This window comes from Leiobunum rupestre, chromosome 7 (genome assembly GCF_980474605.1).
Source record: "Leiobunum rupestre chromosome 7, qqLeiRupe1.1.hap1, whole genome shotgun sequence".
NCBI classification, from domain to species: domain Eukaryota; kingdom Metazoa; phylum Arthropoda; class Arachnida; order Opiliones; family Sclerosomatidae; genus Leiobunum; species Leiobunum rupestre.
Window position 1 is genome coordinate 40853426 of NC_143390.1, and position 26369 is coordinate 40879794.

General features: G+C 37.6%; 1 protein-coding gene across 2 annotated transcripts in view; it reads left to right on the forward strand.

The window, feature by feature from the left end:
- Nucleotides 1-26369, forward strand: part of LOC149936317 (BCL11 transcription factor A-like) — a 148728-nt gene that overhangs the window by 106097 nt on the left and 16262 nt on the right. For both annotated transcript variants that reach the window (XM_090180679.1, XM_090180680.1), the window contains exons 3-4: nt 16960-17165; nt 18561-18969. In XM_090180679.1, the coding sequence (XP_090036805.1) occupies nt 16960-17165; nt 18561-18969 (615 nt within the window). The remainder of the gene's footprint in view (nt 1-16959; nt 17166-18560; nt 18970-26369) is intronic.

Sequence of the window (26369 nt, forward strand, 5' to 3'; positions counted from 1 at the left end):
ACTCGACGGCTACGCCGCATCCGGCTATTTCGAGCGGTTTGCCGGGACTGTTATTCCACTGCCCAGTTTGGCGGTTTTTTCTTGTTTATTTGGCTATAAATTAGCCCTAATTTCCAAAACTTCAGAATAAAATTACTTTACTTATTCTATATTTAACGCATTTTCTACTATTTATAACGAAAGTAAAATCTCATTCGAATCGCTTGTTTAAAATTGAACGAACTAATACTAACTATCGAATGAATGTCTGATATTGGGCTGTTTATGTCCGTCATTTTGGCGGCTCGGCTAAAAAGAACGAAATCTGATATAAACCTTTTATTTCTTTGAGGCCAGAAGGGGAGGGCCTTCGGTATGTTTTTTACTGTCAAAATTTCGTAGATTGAAGGTTAGGATACCCGAAAGGTCATTGAAGGGTTAAAATGGCGGGGTGAAAGGTTATAACTGGCGAGCTCTGGATACTTCTCGCGCGAGTTCCGAGAAAAACATTTTATCTTCATTTCGAGAGTTTTTTGAACTTTTTGAAAGAAAATATTTATCTTATTGACCACGGAATCGCGTTTCGAGAAATCTATCAGCAACGTCACTTAGCTAAAGTCCGGCTATCAGGTTTTTCCCCCCCCCCAAGTTTCGAATTTTTCCACAAGACTCGCGAAGGACTATTATCGCGGTCTTTTGTTTGAAATGGTCCTTCTTATATTTATTTAAAAAAATTTCTTTTCAAGAGGTTAGGTCCTGTAAATTTCCGTCCGACCCGCGTCTGATATTGCGCTCATTGCCTCTTCGATTGGTATTGATAATCGATTTTTTTAAAATATTACTATATTGGAGATATGCTTTTGATATGTTGATCTATTATAATTTCGCAAGGGACAGTCAACTCGTGTCTGGTATTTACGGATTCTCAAGGGTCAATGGAATTTTCCAACGCTAATTAACGCGGTAATTAGTAAAAGAAATCTGTAAATAATAAGATCGTAATTTTGGAAAAATTATATGGGAACATCTTGCCCATAGAACATTGTTTCTTCAAAGGGATAATAGTAGATTTTTCTAAGGGGTAATTAGGTGTGCAAATCGTACTTAATCACTGAAAATCACTAAAAATTACCGAAATATTCTGAGAAATCCATTTCAATCACAGAAAAAATTGTGATAAATCACGGGAAATCATATAACGACTTTCGAAAATCAGTAATGAGGTGTAGAAACGTGGCCAAAAGATAATAAGAACGCTCAAGCCTTTTTCCTAAATACTGTGAATCTTTTAAACACCGCGAAAAACCTGATTTTTTAAAAATTATTCTCGGGTTACAAAATGCTATAAATAGTTAATCGAGGTGGTAGCACTCGAGTTAGTAATCAGATGAACAAATCGACAGTCACTGATAATCGCGGAAACGTTTCAGATATTTCGTGAAAATCGCTGGAATTGTAAGACAAGTGGACAATTTTTTATAGTGACTAACCCCTTAGGTCTTACAAAAGGGGACCAAGGTCTTTTTTTTTGGCATATACCCCAACTCCGTGAAAAATGGGCCAAAGATTCGTCAAACCTATTGCTTTCGCTACAATCGTTTGGCCCAATTTAAAAGTTTAATGGTTGAAGTCGTCAAAAGCAAGGTCAAATGTTAAGTGGCTTGACTTTTACAGTGGCAAAACTCCTTTCTTCGATAGCCGAACCGACAAAGACCATTCCGGCCTATTATTTGACCTCTGACTTTCACGGACAAACTGAAAAAACGTGCCCTTCCCTGGGGAACAATTCTAACGCTCCGGGGTGTGGGCCGAAATGTTTCGACTTGAACAAGTGTAACTTTCAAGCTGGCCTATAATATTTCAAAAGCTACCGCCGGACCCCCCGAGATATTCTAGTGACAAACTTTTATGGTAGATAAACGCTTCGGGGCAGTTTTGTCGTACTTTTAAACGGGCAAGAGTGGACACGTGCTGACCGTGGAAGTTTCCTTATAACAGCGTCTTTTGGCGGAAGCCATAAAAATGCCCTTTTAGTCAAATTTATGGGCTTTTTGTCGCATTGTTTCTTTAAGGGAAAATGTTTCTCGAGTTTTTTCGAAGAAGGTAGAAAACTTGGAAACCGGGCTTTTTAAAAAGAAAACTGTTTATGGAGAATTTATGAAATATGGTCGAATCCGCCTCGAAAGTGTCCGAAAATGGCCGTTTGGCGTTGGACAACGCCGGAGGCTATTTAGCCCTCCGATTCGACTGAAAATATTTCGTCGTGATTTATGAGAACGTGAAAGCTTTTCGATATAAATCATATTATTCGCGCCTTATTTATCAATACACTTTTTTATCGTTTATAATCGTAGATAATTGGACGATTACCAGCCCGGTGGTCCTCGCTAACCCGGTAGTGTCGTTTAAATTGGTATTCGTAAAAGGTACTACTTTTTGGGGTTATTGTGACTGTCGCTTCCAAGTTCCTCTTTCATTTTTTCCTGACGCGTGAATCCGCGACTGAATAAGAAATGATGATTTTTTTCTTCCAGAAAGCATATCTTTCCTGATACCGAAAGGTGAAAAAGTTGCGAGTAAAGCGCGACTTTTTGAGTGTAAAGGGTACGCGCGGTATCGAGCGTGAGGGGGCCCGAGTTGGAGTCGCACACCCCTCATTTTCTACTTCTATCCATTACACATTCCTTAGCAGAGGCGTGCCCTCTAAACGGTAGCTTACCGTCCTAATTATCCGCTATTATTGTACTGGCACTGCTGGATTTGAAGGGGAAAAAACGACCAGTTCTAAACTGAAAATTATATAACACTTTGTCGGCGGTAATTTCATTTTCCGATTGATTGAACAAGTAATGGACGAAAACGTGATTACGTTTGGTCCGCACAGAGCTGTCCCGACTTATTTTGTAATTGACACTCGGCTAGAAATTGTCAAGCTAAAAGTATTCGCTTACGGCTATAGAAGACAATTTCAACTAACAAATTGATGTTTGATGTTTGAAAGTTTTAGAGAGGTTAATTCATCCCTCAAAATACATTTATTTTAGGACTTTATTTGTGATGTACAGTAAGAATCGTGTATCGAGATTACGTATCAATATCAATCAATAATCAGCTAGGCTAATACCCAAGGCACCACCTTAGGCCTAAGTCATCAAGCGACTTTTGAAGCCTTTAATTCAAGTGGCCGGGTTACAATTATCCAATTATTAATCTCAACATTATTTTTCTTCAACTCCTTCTGAATTTTCTGTTCAAAACCTGAAAATGTGATATTTAAACAATAAGTTATGTGATAGCACATATAAGGATGTCAATTGGGATAAATTATCACGAAACTGATTTTTAAAGCTATAGCGAAATATAGGTTTAGTCTTCAGCACAGAGCAGAAATATGCTATTACTACCAAGGACGATAACACGCTACTCAGTTCAAGTGCAAGTGCAGGTCGGAGCTTGGCGATTATGTTAACTGGTGTCGAAAAGGTTCGATCCGAAATTTAGCATTAAAACAATAGCATGTGTCATACTTATTGAAATTACAGCCCCCCCAGATGTCCTATAATTCCTCTAAAATCCTATATTTAAAAAAAATGTCCTATAACATCCTAAATTTTAGCGAAATCCCCAAAAGGTCCTATAAAATCCTAAAACTTTGATATTTTGCCCATGTAAAATCCCGTCACTCGGTTAAATTGCTAGATTTAGCAATAGGATAAATTCCTATACAAAGTCATTCTAGCCTATCCTTTTTTTATTTGTTAACATGATTAACTACTAGTATAATTTTTTGATAAAATAGTTAAAATATTTTCTTTTTTTAAGTGAAAATGCAAGATTTATTTCACTTAATATAGGTTTTGTTTTCAAATGCATAAAGTTAGTAAATAAAATTCTATGATTTTTAGAAATATAATCTTTAAAGTCTTATATTTTTAGAAATACAATCTTATAAAGTCCTATATTTTAGAAATATAATACTATAAAGTCCTATATTTTTAGAAATATAATCCTATAAAGTCCTATATTTTTAGAATTATAATCCTATTTTTCCTATAAAAAATTTTAAGATTTGAGTGGGGGCCCTGTTATTATCTTACTTATGATTTAATAACGTGGACGTCTGAATCCAACATTAAGTATTTGAAACCACTAAATTACATCGGAGTCTTAAAAATAAATGATCAGTTTTCGCGAGACTGAAATAGAAGCGGTTGACCTTAGTAATCAAAATCGTCCATGACACGCATTGCGTATCAGAATTTCTGGCGGAGTCCCTGACTAGACAAGCGAAACATATTTTATGAAGCGGTATCTTTTCATGTTTTACATTAAAATACTTTATTGTTGTTGATGCGGATATGTATTTCCAGTATAACTGGATAGAAAGAACGGTGTTCGTACCTCGCTTGTACAAGAATAAATACACAAATTTATCTGCGTGGTCAACCGTACCCCGTCGAAATGATGACAGATTGAGGGGTATAAAACCTCGTGGGAGGGGCAGAATAATACGTTTATTTTTATTTCAAATATTCCTTAATAGAAGAACGCGGCTGTTGTGGTATTGCGCCGACTTTTACGTTTTGATCTCTGTGAAAACGAAATTTATAAGTTCAGTTGTGTGGGTTGGTCGGATGGTGGTTTCTGGGTTTATTTGCTAAATATTTCAAACGGTTTTAACTGTTCTTGATTTTATGTAAAACGGTTCTAAATTAATTATCTTGCAGATAAGCTTAAAATTAAATATTCTTCAGCCGTCAGCGTAAAAATTAATATTAATTTTGTTCTGGCTGAAACATTTAAAATTATCTTCTTGTAACACGTGTTTAAAAATAAATTATATTATTCTGGAAGATTTGTAGGCAAAAATAACTAATGTGTAATCATAAGTAATATAATATCATGTTTATTATGTTACATATGTTTAATGGAATCTTCAAACTCCAATGACAAGCTTGAATAAACGTTTGCGTAGTACGGTGTAGAATCCAAAAGGCTAAATTCACACGTTCTCGATACAGTTTTATCGCTCGGGCTTAATCTCTGTATTAGGCAATATTATGCAATTACATTTGAATAATGAGCTTTAAAATATGTGGTTTTAGCTCGAGACATCGATGGTATAACGAAATCTATACGTAGGAACGTTACCTCTCTCTTTCGAATTGGGAAAATTAGTAGCCCGTGAACAACTTGTCGTTTGGCCAAACTTTAATGTAGGCTAATAGCGATTTGCAATTTTTTCGAGGACCCGAAGTTAAAAAGTCCGTTACCACGCACCACCAAACAGACGAAATAATAAAAACCTGAAGAGAAACACGACATTAACTCGTTATAAATTGACGAATTCTTACGAGAACCCAAAACAACCTTTTTTTCCCTATCGCGTCGCCGTTCGAGTAATAGGGGAGTTTATTCCATTGTTTTTCGATATTTTCCCAATCGGGTTTGTCTTGTCTTCTCCGCTAAGGTGCCTGTAGCGATAGTAGCATGGAGGGAGGTCAATATATTCTGCCTCGGTTCAATTACTGCAGGCCGACTGTTAGAGAGGCGTTTACCCGCATTAGCCAGGAACGTTGTTTTGGCGAGTGGGCGTCTTTCGTTTGACCTCTCCCTGCAGCTATTTATTTATCACCGATGACTCTTGCAGAAGAACAAAACGTCCTGGAAGCGACGGAGCGCAACCACCTTTCCCAATAGTTCCCGAATTAGGACGAAGAGACCCGCATCGTACCCCCTTTTTTCTATCCACCCAAATAACGAAATTGAATATAACCGCTTGGTGATTTTAACTCCGCTTAATGGTCGTTAAAAATAATTTGGTTTCGCGCCGGACTTTGTTGCGGAGACCTGCATGAAGGTGCCCACATAAATTACATTACGACTCAAAGAGATTCGTTTATTGAATCGCCTGTCTTCGACGAATTCCAAATTACCCGTGCCCGGATCCTGAATCTATTTGACATCTGCCTTTTATTTTTTCGATGGACTCTTTACTGGGTTTTTAACTTTTTATGAATAGTAATTACTCGCTCATTGGATAATTTCTTCGGCTATCTGTAAAACTGTCAGGATAGCCTGGACCATAGTTGGGGCGTTGGAACCGGGGGGGGGGGGGTAAATGCCCCTCCCTAGAATTTTGCTGGGAGGGATAACTAATGTTATTGCCCCCTCCAACGTTTTGGTCAGTTGAAATCTTCAAAAGGCTCAAATTCTCATTTTAAAAGCATATAAAGCTTTTAGGACCTCAAATGTGTTTAAATTTCAGTTTTTTCCCGCCAATTTACACATGCATTCGGAGAAGCTACACTCCAAACCATTCTCCATAGTCCTTTTCGTTTCTCTTTGCCCCCTCCACCTTCTAGAACGTTTCTACGCCCCTGGTTGCAGCAGCCTGACAGTTAGGAGCAACAAACACAAGGAGAATGCAGCTAGCCTTGAAACACGCTAACGCAGTGTTGTGTACTAATTTCATTGGACGAACCTTTACGCTGAACGTTTTACGGGCAAGGGGGAATTTCCCCTAAAGCGTCTAATCAATGAAAAATGTACACAAGAAAATGCACGACTTTTGACGTGTTGCGTTCTTCTTGTGTGGGGTGCTGAGTTTGTTGCTCCTAGCTACTTTCTACGTTCGCCTGTTAAACTCTCAGTGTAGTCGGGACCGTAGATGAGACAAGACAACGAGGCCCAAGATATCAGTGACATGAAATACCAGATAACTGTTACGTCAGCCTGTAAAATTTTCTGGGACCTCTACAATATTGATACTATGAAAATACATTTTATTTTTGTTACTTTTTAGTCAAATGTTTTCCAAATGTGCTGTAAGTTCGGTTTTCACGTCTTTTGACACGAAATTTCCCACAAAACTATCGCAAAATAATACCTACTTCAATTTTGATAAATTAATCTTATCACATCTGCAAATGTAAATTATAAATCTTAAAGAATACAAAAGCACTTTGAGAGGCTTGAAATCGTGTAGGGGAAACGTGTGGATTTAACTTTATTGGGTACAAATTATACAAAATTGTACCATTTTAACAAATATCTAGTTAAAATATTTACTCTGATTGGAATACGCAAATTGGGGCCTTTGCTTACCACCAAAGATACTAAAACGCCAAATGGATAATTTGTGTATAAATTAATTAAATCATTAAACAAAAATATTAATAGAGTATTTTGATTATCTTACAATTATTTCGTCGTCACAAGTTCGGCTATATTTTATTTCAAACGCAAACATAAATATAATATCTCAGAACTCGCGACGACGTTAAAAATTACAAATAAACAAATTGAGCCATCCAATCTGTATTTACAACGTAATTCAAGTAGCGTAATATTATTTTAATAAAAAAAACAAACCCATCCGGGATAGCGTATACGTAGCAGTATTTATAAATTATATAGGAGGGGTAAATATATGGCTAACAATTCAAACGAGGCGTCAGAAGCTAACAAACTCATTTGAAATCAGAGAGATAGAAAAAGTCGTAAAGCACCGGCTCCCCAACTCAGGTAGGGTATCCGCGCGCCATTTAAAACAGGTTTAATTTAAAAGAGAGAAAAATACATGAACGAGGCCGACACCGAAACACTTGCCTCCCCAATCGTAACTGGGCAAATACTGCTAAATCGCCTCCTATTGGTCGAGACGTTGTTACGCTTCGTAATCCCCCCCTCCCTCAATCTCTCTATTGTTTCCATTACACCCACTTCATTTGACGGGGTATTTTTCCTTCGCGCGATATGATACCCAGCGCGTAAGAAGGCGGAATTAAGGGTACGCGCTGTATAGGGAAATAGTAATATTTATCCGAAATTGTTTTATATCAATTGATATCGGACGGCAGGAAGGGGGGGGGACTATCGTCTGGGCCATGTCAAAATAAAAATAGTATTTGCCCAATTCGATAGAGTCGTCCCGTTTTTCCGGCGCTAGACCACCCTTACACCGCGCTCACCCCTGTTTTAGGTGGCCCCCCTCCTCCCCAGTCTCGTATCTTTAGTGTCTTGCCCCCTACCTGACTGGCGGGGAAGATTTCGGGGTACCCCTGACCTCTCGCGGGTCAAATACGAAAGGATGGAACTTCTCTCTCTCTCTCTCGGATCAGAAATTCTGTTCGGTCCGTGTCTAAAGGAGCGTGACTCGAGAGGGACCAGGGAGCTAGTTTTTGACCCGCTGGGGTTCGTCTTAGGGAACCGCTTTTCTCCGTTTGATTTTTTTTGGGTGCCGGGCTGCCTCGGACCGCGAGAGGCATTTTGTATTTGCTGTTTCGCTGTTTACGCGGGTACCGATCGCCGACCACGCACGCGGTTTAAAAGGACTCTCCAGAATCGACTTACGTTTGTTGCCTTGTTTTGATCGGTTGACAACATTTTGCGATAAAATTAATGTGAAATACAAAATGTACGTGAAAATGAAATTTTTCGGTTATACGGATTTATGAATTTTGTGTGTGTCCATGAATGGGGTACGCAATATGAAAGGTAATTATTTTCATTTTATTTATTTTAATATTGGGATGTTTCTGATGGTTTATTGTTTTTTCTTAAATTTAAATTTATTTAAATTTTGCGTCGCTAAATTAATTTGAATGCCTAAGGTTATTGACCTTTATCGCTAATAGGAACTTTAATCTCTATTTCATTTATTTAGTCTGAAATTTAAATATTTAAGTTTTACATATTCGCGAGTTCTATGGTACTATATTGTTAGTTTAATTTAACCGTATACATTTTGATCGCGTGTTCCACTGTACCATTTTCTAGTTCGTTACGGTTATAAATAGGTTCCCAATATATTACAACATAATATCAGTTAAATTGTACGACTTAGAATCATTAAATAATACTGAAACCGCGAATAATTTCAGCTCAAACAACGGATGAATATTTAAATATTGAACGGCTATTAGTAAATATCACCAGCCTCTGTTTGTTTTTAGCCAAATAATAGCTATCCGATTTTAATAGCAAATTCAATATATCTGTTTTAATTTGGAGATTAATTGGATCGTTTTCCACCTTTTAACCATTTTAAAGAGGGGAACGACAAAGCAACGACACGTCGTTTAGTAATAATTTTACTGCCAGAAAACTAGTAGATTCGTACGTCGATAAACGCGCGCGTCGGGAGGAAACACCTCCGAGAACCGCGGAGAGAAAGGATTCTGGACAATTTTCAATTTTCGAGCAAAGACCTCTCGTTTCAGCTTTTAATTCCGTCCGATTTAGTCGCGCCGCGTCCGGGCTTAAAACGTATTAATCGGAGGGCAACGGATTAGTTTGTTTATCGGCCGCTAGCTGGCTCTCTTCGCGTTTGATTTAATAATAAAGTCCGTGATCCCCGAGCGGCCATCGAGGTCGCCTAGTTATACGGAAACAACAACCGTTCGTTCTCTATCAGCGCTATAAATAGTATTGATTTCGACACACGATCCCCAGATGCCGTAAATATACCGGAATAAGCGATAGGGATAGCGCCTTAATTCACCGCCAGGAGTCTCCGCGTCCTTTGTGTCCGATCGTCGGATCCATCTCCGTCCACGAATGGCGATCGTACCCTCACCCCGCCTTTGACTTCCGCGGACAGTTTTTTCCCCCGAAGGTTTGGTTGCGCTCTGATTTTAAGTTGAATATCCGGAAGACGGCTCTGGTCGTATGATGTCGGACAATTTGTCACCCTCAGATTTTGCAGTCCGGAGGGGGGTGTTTTATATTACCTGCGCAGGTCATGAGTTTCGGAGCGGCCGTTTGTCTTGTTCGCTCGGACGAAGCCTTATGTCGCCCGTCGCGTGATCGGCCATTGTTTGGGGCGAGCCCCAGTTGCCCGTTGTCCGTTCTCCGTATGTCCGATGATAGCCATTCTTCGCCAAAATTGATGACCCTATTTTTTATAGTTTTCTTTAAAAATATATTTAACAGGGTTGCCAGACGTCAGGGAATTTAAAAATGGGCCTAAAAAGTCAGGGAATTTTAAGAATTTGTAAAAAGTCAGGGACTTCCATTAATTTTATTCTAGTTATCTGACAAATTCTATGATTATTATTTAGTTCCTTTAAAGTTTTGCTATTTTTTTTAACGTTGCAATAATACTTTTGTACTGAAATGTAGGTTAATTTCAATTTATAAACTTCTGATAAAAGCAAAATATAAAACTAAAAATTGTCGAATTTCGGTTTTATAAAGTCAAGGAAAATCTCTGAAAATGGTCAGCGAAAACAGGGAATAGTTAGGGATTTTGAATCTGAAAATATTGTGGCAACCCTGTTCAATAAATAAAAGATTTCACCTCGAAGTTACGAAGTCTAGATTTAGCACTATCTGTTACGTAAACCACGGTTACGTATTAATTTAATAATTTAGACAAAACGCATTAGACTGATTAAATTTTGATGATGGTGGAATTAAATGCGTTATTTTTGAATATGTGCATTTTGCCCATGGCCAAACTATAGAACAGGTCGAGTTCTAGTCGAAACGGGCGGGTTCAGTTCCAACTTACATATTCATGAAGTCAATTTAAAAGTTGAAAATTTCCCCGAAATCGCCGCTCGCTTTTCTCAAAAGTATAAATATTTATGTAGCGACGATGTCCGGCAGCCAAGCTTCATTTGTCTCTGCTCGGACCACGCGTTGCCTACCCGTCCCCCCGTCCGTTTTAAATTCGGTCAACAAAACTTGAGGCTTCCTCGAAAGAGGACCAAAAGACTCTGTCCACCCTAAGCGTGTTTTCGCTTTGCTGAATACTTAACCTTCAGACATCCCGGCAGAGGGCAGTTCTCTTGAGTTCCTTTTTCCGTTGTTTTAGGGGGGGGGGGGCGCTTCTATCTTTAATAATAGATAACATGGACGGTGGTATGTCCGAATTTAAAGGGCGATCGTGTTCGTCTGACCATTCTTCAATGTCACTAGCAAAAACAACCAGACTTCGACCAGTTGCCTTTTATTTAATGCTAGCTCCTGCTAGTATTAACCCGCAATGCTTTAAAGACCTAGTTTTTTAAACTACAGACTCCAGTAGGATGTGATTCATACCTATACTACTGACTCCATTAGCATTTTATTAAAACCTTAACTACGGACTCCACTAGGATTTTATTGATACCAAAACAACAAGATTCCACTAGGATTTGATTAATACCAAAACAACAAGATTCCACTAGGATTTGATTAATACCAAAACAACAAGATTCCACTAGAATTTGATTAATACCTAAACTACTGACTTACACTAGGATTTGATTAATACTTAAACTACGGACTCCACTAGGATTTTATTGATACCAAAACTAAGGATTCTACTAAGATTTGATTAGTACCTACATTTATGACAAAACACTCTTTGTATTCAGGAAATCGAATTTTATTTACCACCAAGATTGTAGAAATTATAAAATAATGACCATCACATATATTAATGATATTTGAATGTGCTATTTAAATGAAAGGATGACAAAATGTGACTTTAGTTTTACAAACTTAATACATAAAAATTAATTACAATGATCTATACATTACTGCATTTATCGTTTTAATATCAAACAAATCTCAATGATGATAAAATATACAAAAAACAAATGTTGTTGACGTTTTCTACATTTATCATAATTTCAATATCAAAAAACCTTACAAAATACGCCCAATCTTTGATAAAAGCTCGCAAACACTATCGAAGCCAACCATTGAGAAAACTATAAATACTCTAAAATCTTATATGATAAAACTGTAACGTAAAACCACGAATTTCTAGGCACCTGGCCCCTTGGCCCCTTTTAAGAATCCACTCTTATATACGTTTCGAAGTTATGTATTACGAGAAACATTAGTCAAGTCTGTCTGCAATTTCGCCCGCTGACCGGGCAGTTTATGCGAAATCTGATTAGACTTTTAAAACGAGGACTTCCGTAGCCTATAAAGAATCCGCCGAGATAGTCTCGAGGAATGTTCGTCCGAAACCTCCTTATATCGGCTCTAATGATATACGCTCAAGTTTTTTCTCATCCACCCTCTAAAAATATATCTCTGGACTTCCCGCCACGCGGCGGCGTATACCGATATCCGAGCGAGGATATTTTCGTGGCATGTGGTAGAGAACCCAGCGAGGAAACGGTTCCATATTCAAATTAGTTTGCCCCTAAGATATTAAACGCCAAGGGGAGAGGACCATCTCTTCTCAATCTCAACACGAGCACCTGAAGATTTTTTCTCCGCTAGGAGGTTGCCGAGGACGCGTTATAAGGTCAATGGTTTTGATTTTCGGCGTTTGATTATGTAAGCGAATAACTTAGTTCGCTAGAGTCCGCGCTGCAGACTTCTGCGGCGGCGTTGTGGGTGGCGACGTTCGTAATTTATACTTTTGCAAAGGATAATTATCCGCCAATATATACGTGAACTTATCCCGATTTTAACTTGTATTAATTATGCGCGGGGGGGGGGGGGAGGCGTTATTTATATGGGAAGGATTGGCTTTTTTTGGTTCACCTGTGATTTGATTAAGCGCTTTTTGTGTTGGTCTTAACTGGTGCTAAGGAGAGCTTGTTAATGGGTGTATAAAGTTGTATCGGTGCGACGTCATGATATTTTTCTTAACCCTAGCTTCCGTTAAAATGTAAAATTAGGTGCTACACCATAAATAGGGAACTTTTATTTATTTATTGATGCCTTAAATATGTTTAAAAGCTTTGTCATTACGTTTTTTATATCTGTCCCGATCTACATAAGCAGATGGCCCGTGTGTAAGAGATTGCTTAATATTAGTACATTGTTACCTTTAAAAGGGTAGTATTTCAAACACTAAGAAAATACTGGTTCACAGAAATAACAAAATATTTACAATCCGAATTCGTCAAGCCATTTACAAATTTGAGGTTTACACAATTTTTAATTTAACACTCTAAGATATTATATAGTTTTGGTCCGAAATACCAAGCCCGTTTTTGGTAAATTTTTATTTTTGGAGGTTTAAATTTTCGCTGATTTTGCAAGTATACAATAAAATACATTTCGAATAAAGTTGTCTAACAGTAAATACTTTAAAATCATACTTTTATCAGTTATCTAATCTTGAACTCAATGAAATCTTAATTAAATTTAATTATTTAATATTTTAGTTTGCTCAGATTTATATTTTAATTTTTTTAAACCATTTTTTGCCATTTTTCATACCTCCCATTGTGTGATTTAAATTAAATAATTTAAAATAAATCATTTGATTTAAATCAGCGAATTTCGAATCGTCAGATTTTTAATCAAAGCTGCTGATTTGATTTTAATTATTCATTTGCCTAAAAATCTCAACTCTAATCTAAATTCGTGCTAATATTGTCCCTATGATCTTATTATTAAAGTCATACTAATTTACATATAATAGCATTCTACTACCCCATTTAAAAATGTAAATTCCTTTCCTGAAACTGCGATTTTTATACTCGTACTATTTCTCTATTTAGAAAAAAAAATCTCTCTAGCTAAACTGGACACGTGGCTGAGAGTCGCTTTAGACTAGCGCTATTAGTTTTTTAGTATCGTAGAAGAAAGAGGCTGTAAAGCGGCGCTAAGAGAATTCTGAGTGATGGTTTAGGATGCGCGCGCGCGGCTAAAGGGTGATTTATGGCTCTGCAAGTATTTTTCTTGCCATCTTTTCCTGTATATAAAGATCTTTCGGCACTGACTGAGAAAACAGCCCGAAGGCGTCCTGGCGAAAGGGGGGGGGGGGGGGGCTGCTAAGCGACAATCGGGAGATATTTCGTACCGAGGCGGGAAAAGACTCGTAAGCTACCGTTTTCCGAGGCGCTACTGACCTCTGACGGTAACATCGCGAACTACAATAAACGCTGTAGCTTCCGCGTGTGAAATTTACAATCTCTAGCTTGAAGCGAAGATGCTTGTAATGAAAAGTATATAATTAAAAGTGACGCGCGTGAAGATGAAATAGTTCCAAATTACATGGCGTCGTATGTTTTTGGAGAAAAACAGGTATGATAATTAGCATTTTTTGAAACGACAGTTGTAATCGAAATTCCCGTTATGGATGTTTTTTTTTTTGGATTTTAATTATACCACTTTGTATCTTAATGCGTGTGTTAATATTTGCTTATTTTACGGCTTTTAAATTATGGACGTTATGATTTTTTATTTTATGCGCGACTGTTTTCGTCAATTATGATCCACCCAAAAGCAAGTTTTATTTATGGTTATGTTAAAAAGATTTTACACTTTTTTCCATACATATATTTTAAAATTTAATAAACAACAATTTTATTTAATAAAATATATGTAACCTTGAAATCCAATTTGTAAATAATTTATCCCAATAGGATTATAGATAGGTTTTTTCATGTACATCTTTAATATAAAACTAATTTTGAATTACTTTTAATAAGTGACATTAAATATTATGTAAAAGTAATTTCGAGGGACGCGGGTATGGTCAACTTAATTAGACTAATATTAAATTGATGCCGATTATTCAAATTATAATTTAAAAGTAAATAATATATAAGAAAATGTTGAAATTGCATTCCAAGGTATATTTCTAATTTAAAATATTAATAATTAAGTAACATGGATAACATTAATTTCAATAAACGAATGAAGTAGAGGTCTTTTTATTAATAATATTTGAAATTAAATAATATATATTTTACGGGATAAATATTCGTCTACCAATATTGCTAATATTATTTAGCTTGAAAAATTTTCTTGCGCTGATTTTACAAAATGCTCTTTGGGGGGGGGGGGATATTCCACCGAGTTATCCTAAAGTCGTAACATATGATTTAACAGGGTTGCCACGGTACCTGGAAAACCTGGGATTCCTGGAAAAGTCAGGGAATTTGAATATGGGTATAAAAATGTCAGGGAATTTCTTTTCGGTTGCAAATAGGAAACTTTTACTAAAATATAGGTTAAAATATACAAAATCTTGGCACAAAATAAGTCGGGGAAAATCTTCGGAAATGGTCAGGGAAAACCGGGAAAAGTCAGGGAATTTGATTGTGAAAAAACTGTGGCAACCCTGTTTAAGAAATCTGGAAATCAACTTGGAAATCCCAAAATCTTTGCTAAAATCAGCGCCTTAATCTAGACTGGGTGAAAAAAGGAAAAGTTAGGGAATTAAAAAATAGGTCTAAAAAGTCAGGGAAAGGTCAAGGAATTTTAAGAATTTATAAAAAGTCAGGGAATTCAATTTTATCTTGACTTTTGAGGATAATTTTATTCTAGATCTATGACAAATTCTATGATTATCATTTATTTCCTTAAAAGTGTGGCTTTTTTTTTCAACATTGCCATAACATTTTTACTGAAATATCAGTTCATTTAAATTTATTAACATCTGGTAAAAGTAAAGTAAAAAAATGGCCTTAAAAAGTCAGGGAAAATCCCTTAAAATGATCATGGAATACAGGGTATTTGAGTCTGAAAATTTTGTGGCAACCCTGCTAGAAATTAATTTAAGAAACTAGAAATTAACACTGTAAAATTTCAAAATCAATGATATCTGAAATAACTTTTGAGGTTCAAAATCTCGTACGCCAGATTGGAAACTGCTTAGAACCCGCGAAGATACACGTTTCGTCTTTAAATCTCCTTAGACATATATGCAACTGACATTTAACATAACGTTATAAAAATCAGGGTCGTATTTAACGAAACAATCAATTTAAATTCGCTCTTAAGAAATCTCGATTTCTTTTCTCCCAATCAGATAAAGAAAGATTTAACTTGGTAAAACTGTAGACCGCATAAAGGTACTCCTCCTAAAGTCTAAAGACGTCTTAAATTTTGGAAAAGGAAGAAAAAAACAGTAAAAAAAAGGCAATTTAGAAATTTTGACTGCATTAGCCCTTTTTCTGTCGGATGGCCGTAAGTAAAGTTCGTTTCGCAGCGTCGGCCGAATTTTTCCCACGCTTTTAAAATGTCCGCCGCTGTTTTCCGGAGATTTTTCCTGCGCGCTGAAATTTCGACGTTCATCCAACCATTCTTATTGACCTTAAGTCGTAGCGGTAACGTCATCGAAAGAACGTCCAATACTTAGTTCGGCCTCTGAGCAGCCTTCTGTGTCCACTTTTATGCCAGTATCACCCCCTCATTTTCCCCTCTTTAAAAGCTCGGCATTTTACTTTGCCTCCTAAATTATTTTCTTTACGGATCATCATTCTATTGGTCCTTGAAGCGAATTTCGCATTTTTATTTCCCAAAAACGCGAAGGTTCTTTAAATTGCGGTTCAGTCCGAGATATTTCGTCGTTTTTACGCTCTTTAATTTACCTATTATTTATATTTAGTATATCAAAAGTCGAGCTGATTGTCGCGTTTTGACTCGATTTGTGATGCAATATTGCTTGAATACGCGTAGTGTAGTTGGCTTAACAAGCTTGAACAATGCGTAATTACAGAAGTTTATCAGATATTTCTTTTGAGACAAGTACGTTCGGAGGCAAATCGCTTCACGGCTCAAATTTTACCGCGTATAATGTTGTAAATGTCTTCACTGTGTAAGGATATGTACTTAAATAAGTGTATAATATTGTTACATAAGTGTGTCACTTCTTATTCTTCAAATGCAATGGTTTTACTGAGAGCTATTCGCGAGACAGGTTGCATTACGGGCTTATTCGCCGTTTTGCGTCTGCTGGCTAACGCGTCACACGTAGCCTTTGACATCGCCTCGCTAGGGGGATATTTTATGCTTGTGATGACGTCACTACGTTACTAGCTCTCAGTAAAATATTCATCAAAGTGACAAACTTATGGAACATTATTATAGACTTATGGTACTTATAAACAGTATTTTTTCGATTTAAGTTTTAGAAAGTTACTTCGTAAAAATATTTGGATAAATCGACGAGAGCCTGTGAATGTACATGTTTCAATTTACTACTTTAATTCGTATTTAAAATGTTAGGCGTTTTATTTAACTGTCAATGCAAACCCGTGCTAAAATGTTTTTTTCTTTTTGTAATAGCGGACGCGGACTTACTCCTGCAAGATCTCCTGACGTGCGGAGTCTGTCAGAAGGAATTTGTCCTCTCAGACATCGTCAAGTTCATCCAGCACAAAGTCCACCTTTGTAACAAGGAGAATTATAAGCTACAAAACAGCTACGACGATGGAGACTGTGACAGCAGTGACCACAGCTCGCCCGACGGTGCTGCCGACACCAAATTACAGGTAAACAATCCATCCATTCGCTGTTGTTGTTAAACCAACCCTTAGCGATAGATGCTACTATTAGATTCGCAAATATTATTGGTGGGGCGAGCCATCGCGCACTTAGCGGATTTTTAAGACAATTCTGCCATGGCTGCCTCACGTCTGGGAAAAGTCAGGTAATTTTAAAATGGGACCAAAAAGTCAGAGAATTTTAAGAATTTGTAAAAGGTCAGGGAATTCGATTTTCTCTTGACACTTTTCAAGGTAATTTTACTCTAGATTTATGACAAATTCCATGTATATCATTTCCTTGAAAGTTAGGCTAATTTTTTCAACGTTGCAATAACCCTTTTACTGAAATATAAGTCCCTTAAAATTTATTAACTTCTGATAAAAGTAAAATATAAAAAACATTTGGACTTAAAAAAAGTCAGGGAAAACAGGGAATAGCCATTGGAATTTGATCACGTGGGTTTGTTTTGATGCTTTCTGTAAAAAGGCTTGGACGCTTAGAAACCAATTACAAGGAATAAGATTAAATTTTGAATATTTTGAAGTACAGAATCTAAATATTTCTTAGTCTGTGGATAAAGTATCTTACTTGGTGGAGCTAATTTTTGTCATGGTGATGGTAAATGCATAGAGGAATTAAATTAAGAAATACTCATGACGTTTGAAAAATGTATTTAAAAACTTTAACAATTTAAAATTAAGCCATAATACAGGCTTAAGACACAACGTTTCAAACCTTAAAAAGTCCTTTGTCAAGTGCGTCCTAAGCCTGTATTATGGCTTTATTTTAAATTACAAAAATTTTATTAAGTTCCTCTATACATTTAGCTTACTCGGGGTAAAATATGTAACCTGTTGGCAATACAAAATACAGGCCTGATACTGAGTCACTTTTCAAAAAATTACTTACTATTTATCACTTTTTTCGAATTTTTCGATTTCTTTAGCATTGAACGTTAAAAAAACTGTCTTACAACCTTTTTTTTTACAAATAATAAAACAAAATCAAACTCAGTTCGCTTTTAATTTTTATTTAATTAGCTAATAAGTGGTTGATAAAAGCTATTAGTGAAAGGAAATTGAATGACGCCATTCAAAAGAAAATAGATAAAAAACTAGTATAATTTCGTCTTTTCTAAAAAAAGTGATATAACTTCATATGGTTATATAGTAACTATTTTGGTTGTGTAACTAGTCTAAAAACGCAATAAAACAAATTTTTTAACCACTATTCGGTCACTTTTTTTAAATATTTAATCACTAAACTCTACTGTGTAAGTGAGTATCAGGCCTGAAAATAGACAAACTAGCTCGAGCTTATATTTGCGTAGCGTATTGAAATAAATCCTTATAGATGGTAGCGAAGTTTAACGACGTGATTTGGCTTTACGATCGTGATAGGTTAGCAACAAGAGGCCTTCGATCTCGGCTCCGATCACGAAGAAGCACGGCAGCCTGTTGGCGGCGCGCCTGGAGAACCGGGACCACCATCGGTCTCCGCCATCGACCATACCACCGCCAATGTCTACGTCCGGAGCGTCCAACGACACGCACCATCATTCGGCCAGCAGGAGTGGCCGCAACCACGTGGAAGCCGCTTTGGACGCCGGCAAAAGTCTCATCGGAGACTTGCTGCTGTCGACGGGCATCTCGGACAGGGAGCACCACCACCGCGCCACCTTCAGGAGGAACGCCTCTCCCCATCTGCCTCTACACACGCCTAGTTTCTTCCAGAACTTGCACAACCGCTGCAGGACGCCCGGAGCCAGGACGAACGTGGTCGACGCTTGCACCAACACAACGATAACTGGTGAGTCGCGATTCTCAATCGCCTTTACGTATTAATAGGCCCTTCAATTAAACATCTTCAAGGAAATCGGACAAGAAGTAATGTTTCCGTGAGTCAGGACCTGCAAGTTACTGTTTATATAGTGTTTGTTGAAATAATGGAAACCTTTTAGCGGTACGGTATGTAACAATTGTTTCCTTTTAACCAGGTAACCTTTTTAACATATTAAGCAAAAACACGATGATCTGTTTACCGGTGAAAAGTTTCTTACCAAATAATCGTAACTTGCAGGTCCTGGCTCTTGGATATATTAGTTTTTGGTGATTTCCTTGAAGATGTTTTATTGAAGCACCCATTGGAAAATTAAGACTATTAATTTGAGTTTATTTAAACGGTTGGTTACCATATTTCAAGTGATTTCTGCCAATTTCTATTGAATTCTAACAAAGTCAAGCTCACACGAGATCTAAAACGCGCTAAATATTTAGTTTTTATCCGATTTCTATCATCACAGAATCAAAGCGTGTTTCCAAATTATAAACCAATTTGCGCGCGCTGTCGTGTACCCTGTTGTAGATATAATACTAGGCCATTGGAAAATACTTGAAACAAACAAGCATATAACGCGGTAATTAACGTTTTTAGCTAGTCGTATGTCCGTGGCTTTAGACTGTTGGTTGCTGGCAGTCAAGACTCTTGTAAAAAACGTGTCTCGGTAGAAATCGTCCATTTCTGGCAGGGTGTCACCCACGCGTACGGGTCATAGTTGAAGGCGAGTATAGTGGTCTTTCTTCGCGAGAGAAAATTTCGAAATTCCTCCGCGGATATACGATGGTTAGTGGCAACTTATCGGTCTGTCTAATAATTATGTAGGTGGCGTAGTTACGTTACTCCCAAGCGATTCTTGCATAATGGACGTTTTGGCAGTCTGCCCTTTTTTCACTATTCAACAATCTTCAGCGTCTCACTCCCCGATATTTTCGCGAGTTGGTATTTTCGATTCCTTTGAAAATATTTGTCATTGGCCTCCGGAAACTGCGCCCACCATTGTAAGACGTGTCTTCGAAGAAAGAAACGCCACTATGGGTAGCGACCGGGAATCTCTCGTTGGCCAACAAAAGACACTCGTGTCTCGGTTCCCTTTAAATAAAAGTGCCGTTTGACGGTATTTATTTCGCCGTTAGACACTTCGAAGCCCAAAAACTATAGAGCTTCTTGTCCGAGCTTAATTCTACGGATAACACCCTAGTGGAAGTCACCGCTTAAGTTAACCGAGTTGGTAGGATTAGGTGACTGGGATGGTTTAGCTAGAATGGCGCTTCGCGGTTGACTTGTCCTTCTTAAGAGTCGGGTAAATCTAGTATTAGGCCAAGGACGATGTAAGGTCCACCCTTCTTGGCTAAATAATCGCGTGGTGATGTACGCGGGTGGTATGTTAGAATGACGCCCACCGACGATGACCCTACGAGTTTTTTTTCAGAGTTGAAAAGGTGAAATCTCTTTAGTTTAACGTAAAAGGGTGTATTTCCTTTTTCAAACTTCTACCATCCCTCGTTTCTTCACCGGAAATACTCCTACTAAGATTCGTGGGTCAGATAAGTTTTTCTTTCGAAATTATGCAGAAATATTTTTTTTTAAATTGTCCCATTTTCTTTTTTCCATTTAAAGAAAGTATGAACTCAATCGAAAAATCGTCTGCTATCCCGCGCTACAACTGGTTAATTAACGTTATCAAAAAATCAAACCGTAACAAATTTAAATTAATGGTAAAACTTGCGAAATACTCGAACCAATAGGTCTTCGATGGTAAAATTAAAACGTGAAAATCGGTCAAAATAGGTCTTTAATTTATTTTTGTCTCGGAAGATCTATTTGGTCAGTTTCGCGTTTTAATTTTATCAGTATTTCGTAAGTTTGATCATTAATTTAATTTGTTAGGGTTTAGTAAACAATTATAAACGTGGTTCCACTGACCAACAAATATTTCGTAAAATTTCCTAGTGAAATGGCATTGTTGAAATAGAAAAATATTGGTTTTAGTCTTAAAAATAATATTGTACCCAACGGCCCAATATTATCTGTGGGTAGTTTATTCAGGTAGAAGCCACGGTGCGTAGTAATTACAGCTGGCTGTAACACGGTCCCACCTATAACGGGTCAGACGTTTTAGGGTTATACCCGATTGTTTCCGTTTCATGGGGGAAGAGTTCATGCCCAGAGAACAGAACCAAATCTTAGGCGCGTGGGTATTCCATTTTACGAATACCAGTACCCAAAAATCGTACAATAGAACCCGAGTGTTAGCCAACAGTACGGACAAAGGCGGGAAGGGAGGTTAAATCCGCGCGAGTAATCGTAGTGTCCCTCTCACGTTAGTCGGGGAATCGGGGTGAGGTTGGAATAAGTATAAGATTCGATGCGCGTTTCCTCCGAGGTACGTGCCGCGGTAATTACATTGACGCCCCAAACGGCCGTTCCAGCCATTCTTCCTTGAAAAAAATTGCACCCCCTCTCACCCCCCCCCTTTGGCAAAACTCTTTGGAATTTAGGCTTAAGTAATACCAGATAATACGCAATCATCGCTCTATAGACTATATTAGTTTCTAAAGTCTTTAATAAATTTAATTGTACTTTGTTTGAATGGTGGAATTTCTATAAAAGACGCGTTTTTTGTAAGCCTTTGCTGAAAGGTAGAAATTAACTCTTCTCTAAGGATTGGAGCTTTGAACTTTGTAAATTTATTGGGGGTGGTGTTTATGTAGGAAATGTTATTGATGGGGTATTTTTTTTGGTTGAAGTTTTGTTTTCTTAGAGTAACAATTTAGCGTGGGGTTGGGCTTGCACTCTTTTCAGGGTATAATGAAGTTTAACAAACTCTTTGTCGCGATTGTTTTGGGAGGGGAGCCGATTGTGTAGGACTTGGAATTTACTGAATTTGGCTTCCAAGTGTCGTTTATTCTTTAATTAACTTGTTAATTAATTCAAACGCCACCTAACTTTCTTCGAACAATCGTGTAATTCTATCCTTGATACTGTAAATCTATAATTACACCCAGAAGTGTTGAAATATTTAGTGATAGCTCGTATATTTACTAAATTTTTTTATTTTTTACTCTATTTGTGAAATTTTTCGTGCTTTACCTCTTGAAAGTATGTATTTCGATATAAAAATTAACAAGACAAAAATAATTTTGAGCAAAATTATGTCAGTTATCGCGTTGCGCATATTGAAGCGAAATAATTTTTCACCCTGTTAGAAATCTTCCCCTGCTCGGACAATTATTTAACCAAATTCCCTTCAAATCGATGGCGAACTTATATTTTACTGCAATTTATCCTATATTTCCCTTCATTCCCGAAAAACTATCTCCTATACAATCCTATAAATCCACTACAAATTTCCTATTTTCTTATGATCCCTGTTAACGAGAAAAAAATGCTTTCAAACAACTTAACAAGCGACCCTTAACGAGACCAATGGTTTCAAACAACTTAACAAGCGACCCTGAGTGCGTTCACTACGATGACAATGCAAAGAAGACGAATTACCTAAAATGTATGGTCATTCTAGAAATGTCTCTTTGTAAAAATTTAATAATTATGAACTTACGTTTGTACCTTTAAAAACACAGTCTAGAATCGGTGATATCACTATCGTATAAATATGTATATACTGACGGGTCGCCGATTTGACTACGGGTCACGCGAAGAGCGTCAGCTTCAATTATTAACACCTCGGATCCCCGTTGCTCAGTCTTCCCCGCAGTGCACAGTCGACCGAGTAAAAAGCGAACCAATCCCCCGCAATCCCGCACCCCCCTTATACACCGCGCGAATCGAGTATTTCCAATACAAAGTCGACTTCCCCTCTTCCCTAAGACCCGGCGAGGGTAGAAAAGCAAATTTTAATTTAGTTCTAAATTTTTTTGAAAATCCAATTTATCTGACCCTTCTTTTTTTATCCCAACGCGGGGGGATCTGAGGGAGTTGCGCCTCAAACTGGGGTGAGCAGAAATTTAAAAAAGTGGGGATATGTATTTTTTGCCCCTATAGACGGTGCAGTCTGTATATAAACGTATGGTTTGGTTCCCTAGCTTCTGTATTTTTGGGTTGTATATTCCGTTTTTCCGTATTGAGGGGATGACGGATTCTTTATACAGTGCCAGTGAAAAAGCAAAAAAAAGTGATCATCGTGCGCTCTCACGTGATCCAAACTCTCTAGGGTGGCCCATCGCAGCCCGCCAGAACCCAAATTTTCAAAATAAAAGTAAAAAATGGCGCGTGCGTTTTTAGAGGATTTGCCAAATAACGTGTATTTTGTCTCTAAAGTTGGAATATTCTGGTATTCTTGGTAGACTGATTATAGGGGTATGATCGATGGGGTAATAACTTAATACCTTAAGTAATTAGGTAAGTAATTACGGGAATTCAGTTAATCGGGTGTACGTAACGTAGGTAATTACGGGAATTCAGTTAATCAGGTGGACATGTCGTCGGTAATTACGGGAATTCGCGTACGTAATCAGGTGGAAATATCGTAGGTAATTTCGGAAATTCTTTTAATCAGATTGTTGATGATATTGAGTTAATCAGTTGACATACTATAGTAATCAAGTACAGGTAGACAGCTTATAGTTTAATTACGGGAATTATCTCAAGAAAATCAATTTAACAAATGTATGATAATCTGCATATCGATTCTTTTAAATAAAACGTGTTAGTAAATTCTACTTAGTATGGAAGACTCGTTGTCTGGACAATTGGAACTGGATAGGGATGGTCAGAATATTGTATGCCATCTTTGTAAGCGATAAGTGCAGTGCAGGGTGAGGAAATACGTCTGTAAATGTCCATTAAAATATTGATTGGAAAATGAGGGTGGAGTGTATAATATTCGAACGCGGGGAGCAGGAGGCCAGTCAGATTTAGGGGAGCGAGGGAGAGTTTCGGCTCCACTTCAGGCGGATCACGAACATTAGAAAGCGGTTTGTCATGTTAGAATGTCACGAAATGCGCGCCTACCCTCGTTCGAAGAAATGACCACTCTCTTTTCAAGTAATCTCATTTTACCGAATTTCTCTGTACTTCATTGGGACGCTAGACAAATGTTAAAAGTGAAACGTTTGTCTTGTTAACGTAAACTAATTCGTAAATATAGTTGCGTCAGTAATGTATTTATTATGTGCACTTCAATCGACGTCAGTTCTAAGGAACCAATGATATACCAGGGTGATTTGATTTTTGTAATGGGAAGGCTTTCGAGCATGAGGATCTAAAAATCGATCAATCTCCCAAAATAGAAGTAAAACCTCAAATAATTCACCCTCGTATGATTAGATTAGATTAAAATTAAATCTGTAGCTTGGGCTGTACCATGATTATAATTGATAAAATCATGATTAAATTTTTAATCATGATTATTAGGACAGCCAGTAACTAAGTGATCTGCCCCTCGATAATTCATTTAGATAATTTTTAAAGTAATAAATTTGAAATTGAAACCAACCGTTCCCAAAACGGAAACGGCGATTCCTTTTTGGTTAATGTTTATCAAGTCTAAAAAATCTGGGAATACGAAATGGTTTCGTAAAAGGCGAATTCCATATAGATGTTTTTAGCAACCGGACCACGTCACCATCCGAATAAAATAAAGGCAGAGAGCGCCTATGGGTCCCCAAAATATATCCTTTTTGGTTGACGAAAAAGGGGCGGCCTGTAGACTTTATCACGCTAAAAAATCCGTTAGTCTTATCTGGGAAATCCCCCTCCCCCTCATATTCCACACTCGGATAACCGAAAGCCAAAAAATTTTATAAAATTGAAAAATATTGCGGCCCGTTCGGACTCTACCGTAAATTTTGGAAAAGTCTTACCTAATAACAAAACCGCATTTAATAAAAAAATACTTTGTAAGTAACGCGTTTAAACTTTCCTTTAAATATATATTGATTACGACTGCCTTAGCCGTACGTCTAGCGCCAACTTTTATCTCTGTTACAACAATAGTCTTTGGTTCGAACACATTTTGTCTCTGATCGGAAGCCCAAGCTAAAAAGAGGAGTCACTATCGGAGAAGGAAAGTCAGTGGCAGATCGTTCCTCTATGATTCGCCACAATAAACATACATTCAAGTCACAAGAATGAAAAATGATTTTACTTTCAAGTTTTTTTCGTTCGGGGCGCTCAGTGTTTTCATACACAGTTTGGAGCAGAGTGGGGCCATTTTTAACTTTAAAAAGAGCGGGGGACGGAGGGCTATCACCCGGAAGGAGGTGGGTGGGCGGAATAAAAAACGGGGAGGGGGAGGAAGGCCGTCTGAGGGCCCCTTGGTCAGGGAACGGAGAAACGAGGGTCCAGTTTTGGGGGTCCGTCCTTAAAATATTTTAAAAACTATTTTAAAATTCGACCCTCGTAAAAATATCTTCACAATGGGATATGGTCTCGTTGTCAATGTCGTTCACGTAATCTACTTTAGATTTAGACGTCGGATTACGTTGTAATCGGTTTTACTTTGGTGTCATCCCTTGTATAAATAGAATTCGTTTGGTAGCTCTTAAAACGGAGTTTTCCAATTAGCCAAATTCTTCCAATTCAATATTTAAAAGCGAGCAAAATACAATGCGTCTCCGCTACGCAAATATTCATCAATTTGAAGCAATTTGCCACGGGCGAGATCAAAGGCCCTGGGATGATAAAAAAGACAGGTTCAACGAACCTTTGAAATTAGTCTCGCTATCTCCGTAATTAAAGTTAAAAGGGGTGTAGTTCCCGCGTGGGGGCGCAGTTTGGGGTACAAACTCGGCATCACCTGGGAAGATGGAACGCCTATTAGCCCGGGCGAAAGGGTTAATCGGGAGAAAAGCCTCTTTTCAACGGTTAATTGAAATTGGATTTTTTGCAGCTTGTTTCTTCTGCTAGGTGGCGCTGTTAGACCTTCTTCTTTATAGTTCTAGATCATCAAACACCTCGTAACGACCTACTTTAAAATCTGAGGGGATCTCCCCCTCGTCGCGGCTTTGTTAAAAAAGGGGAGGCCTAGATTAAGGTTTTTTTGAGCGGGGGGGGGGGAGACGGAGACAGTCACAACAGTTCACCCGTAACTGACGGAGCTCGGGTGGGAAGCCGCGAGATAGGGGGAATCGGATAGAGGGGGGGGGAGCTTGATGGTACGTAACAGTCACCCCCCCTATCTCTACCACCACCCACATTTTAAAAATTCTGAAACAAGATAGTCCAGTGTTGTATATCGACGGGGTTTAAGACCGCTGTGTAATATTTACCTGGGTTTTAACTACTGTTGTTAATTTTCCGGAAAAATAAAAAGTTGAAACATTTAAGGGTTTTTAATTTTTTTAACTTTTTATCGATATACAATGTCTAATACAAAACATTAATAATGTTACATTGTTATTCAGATTAAA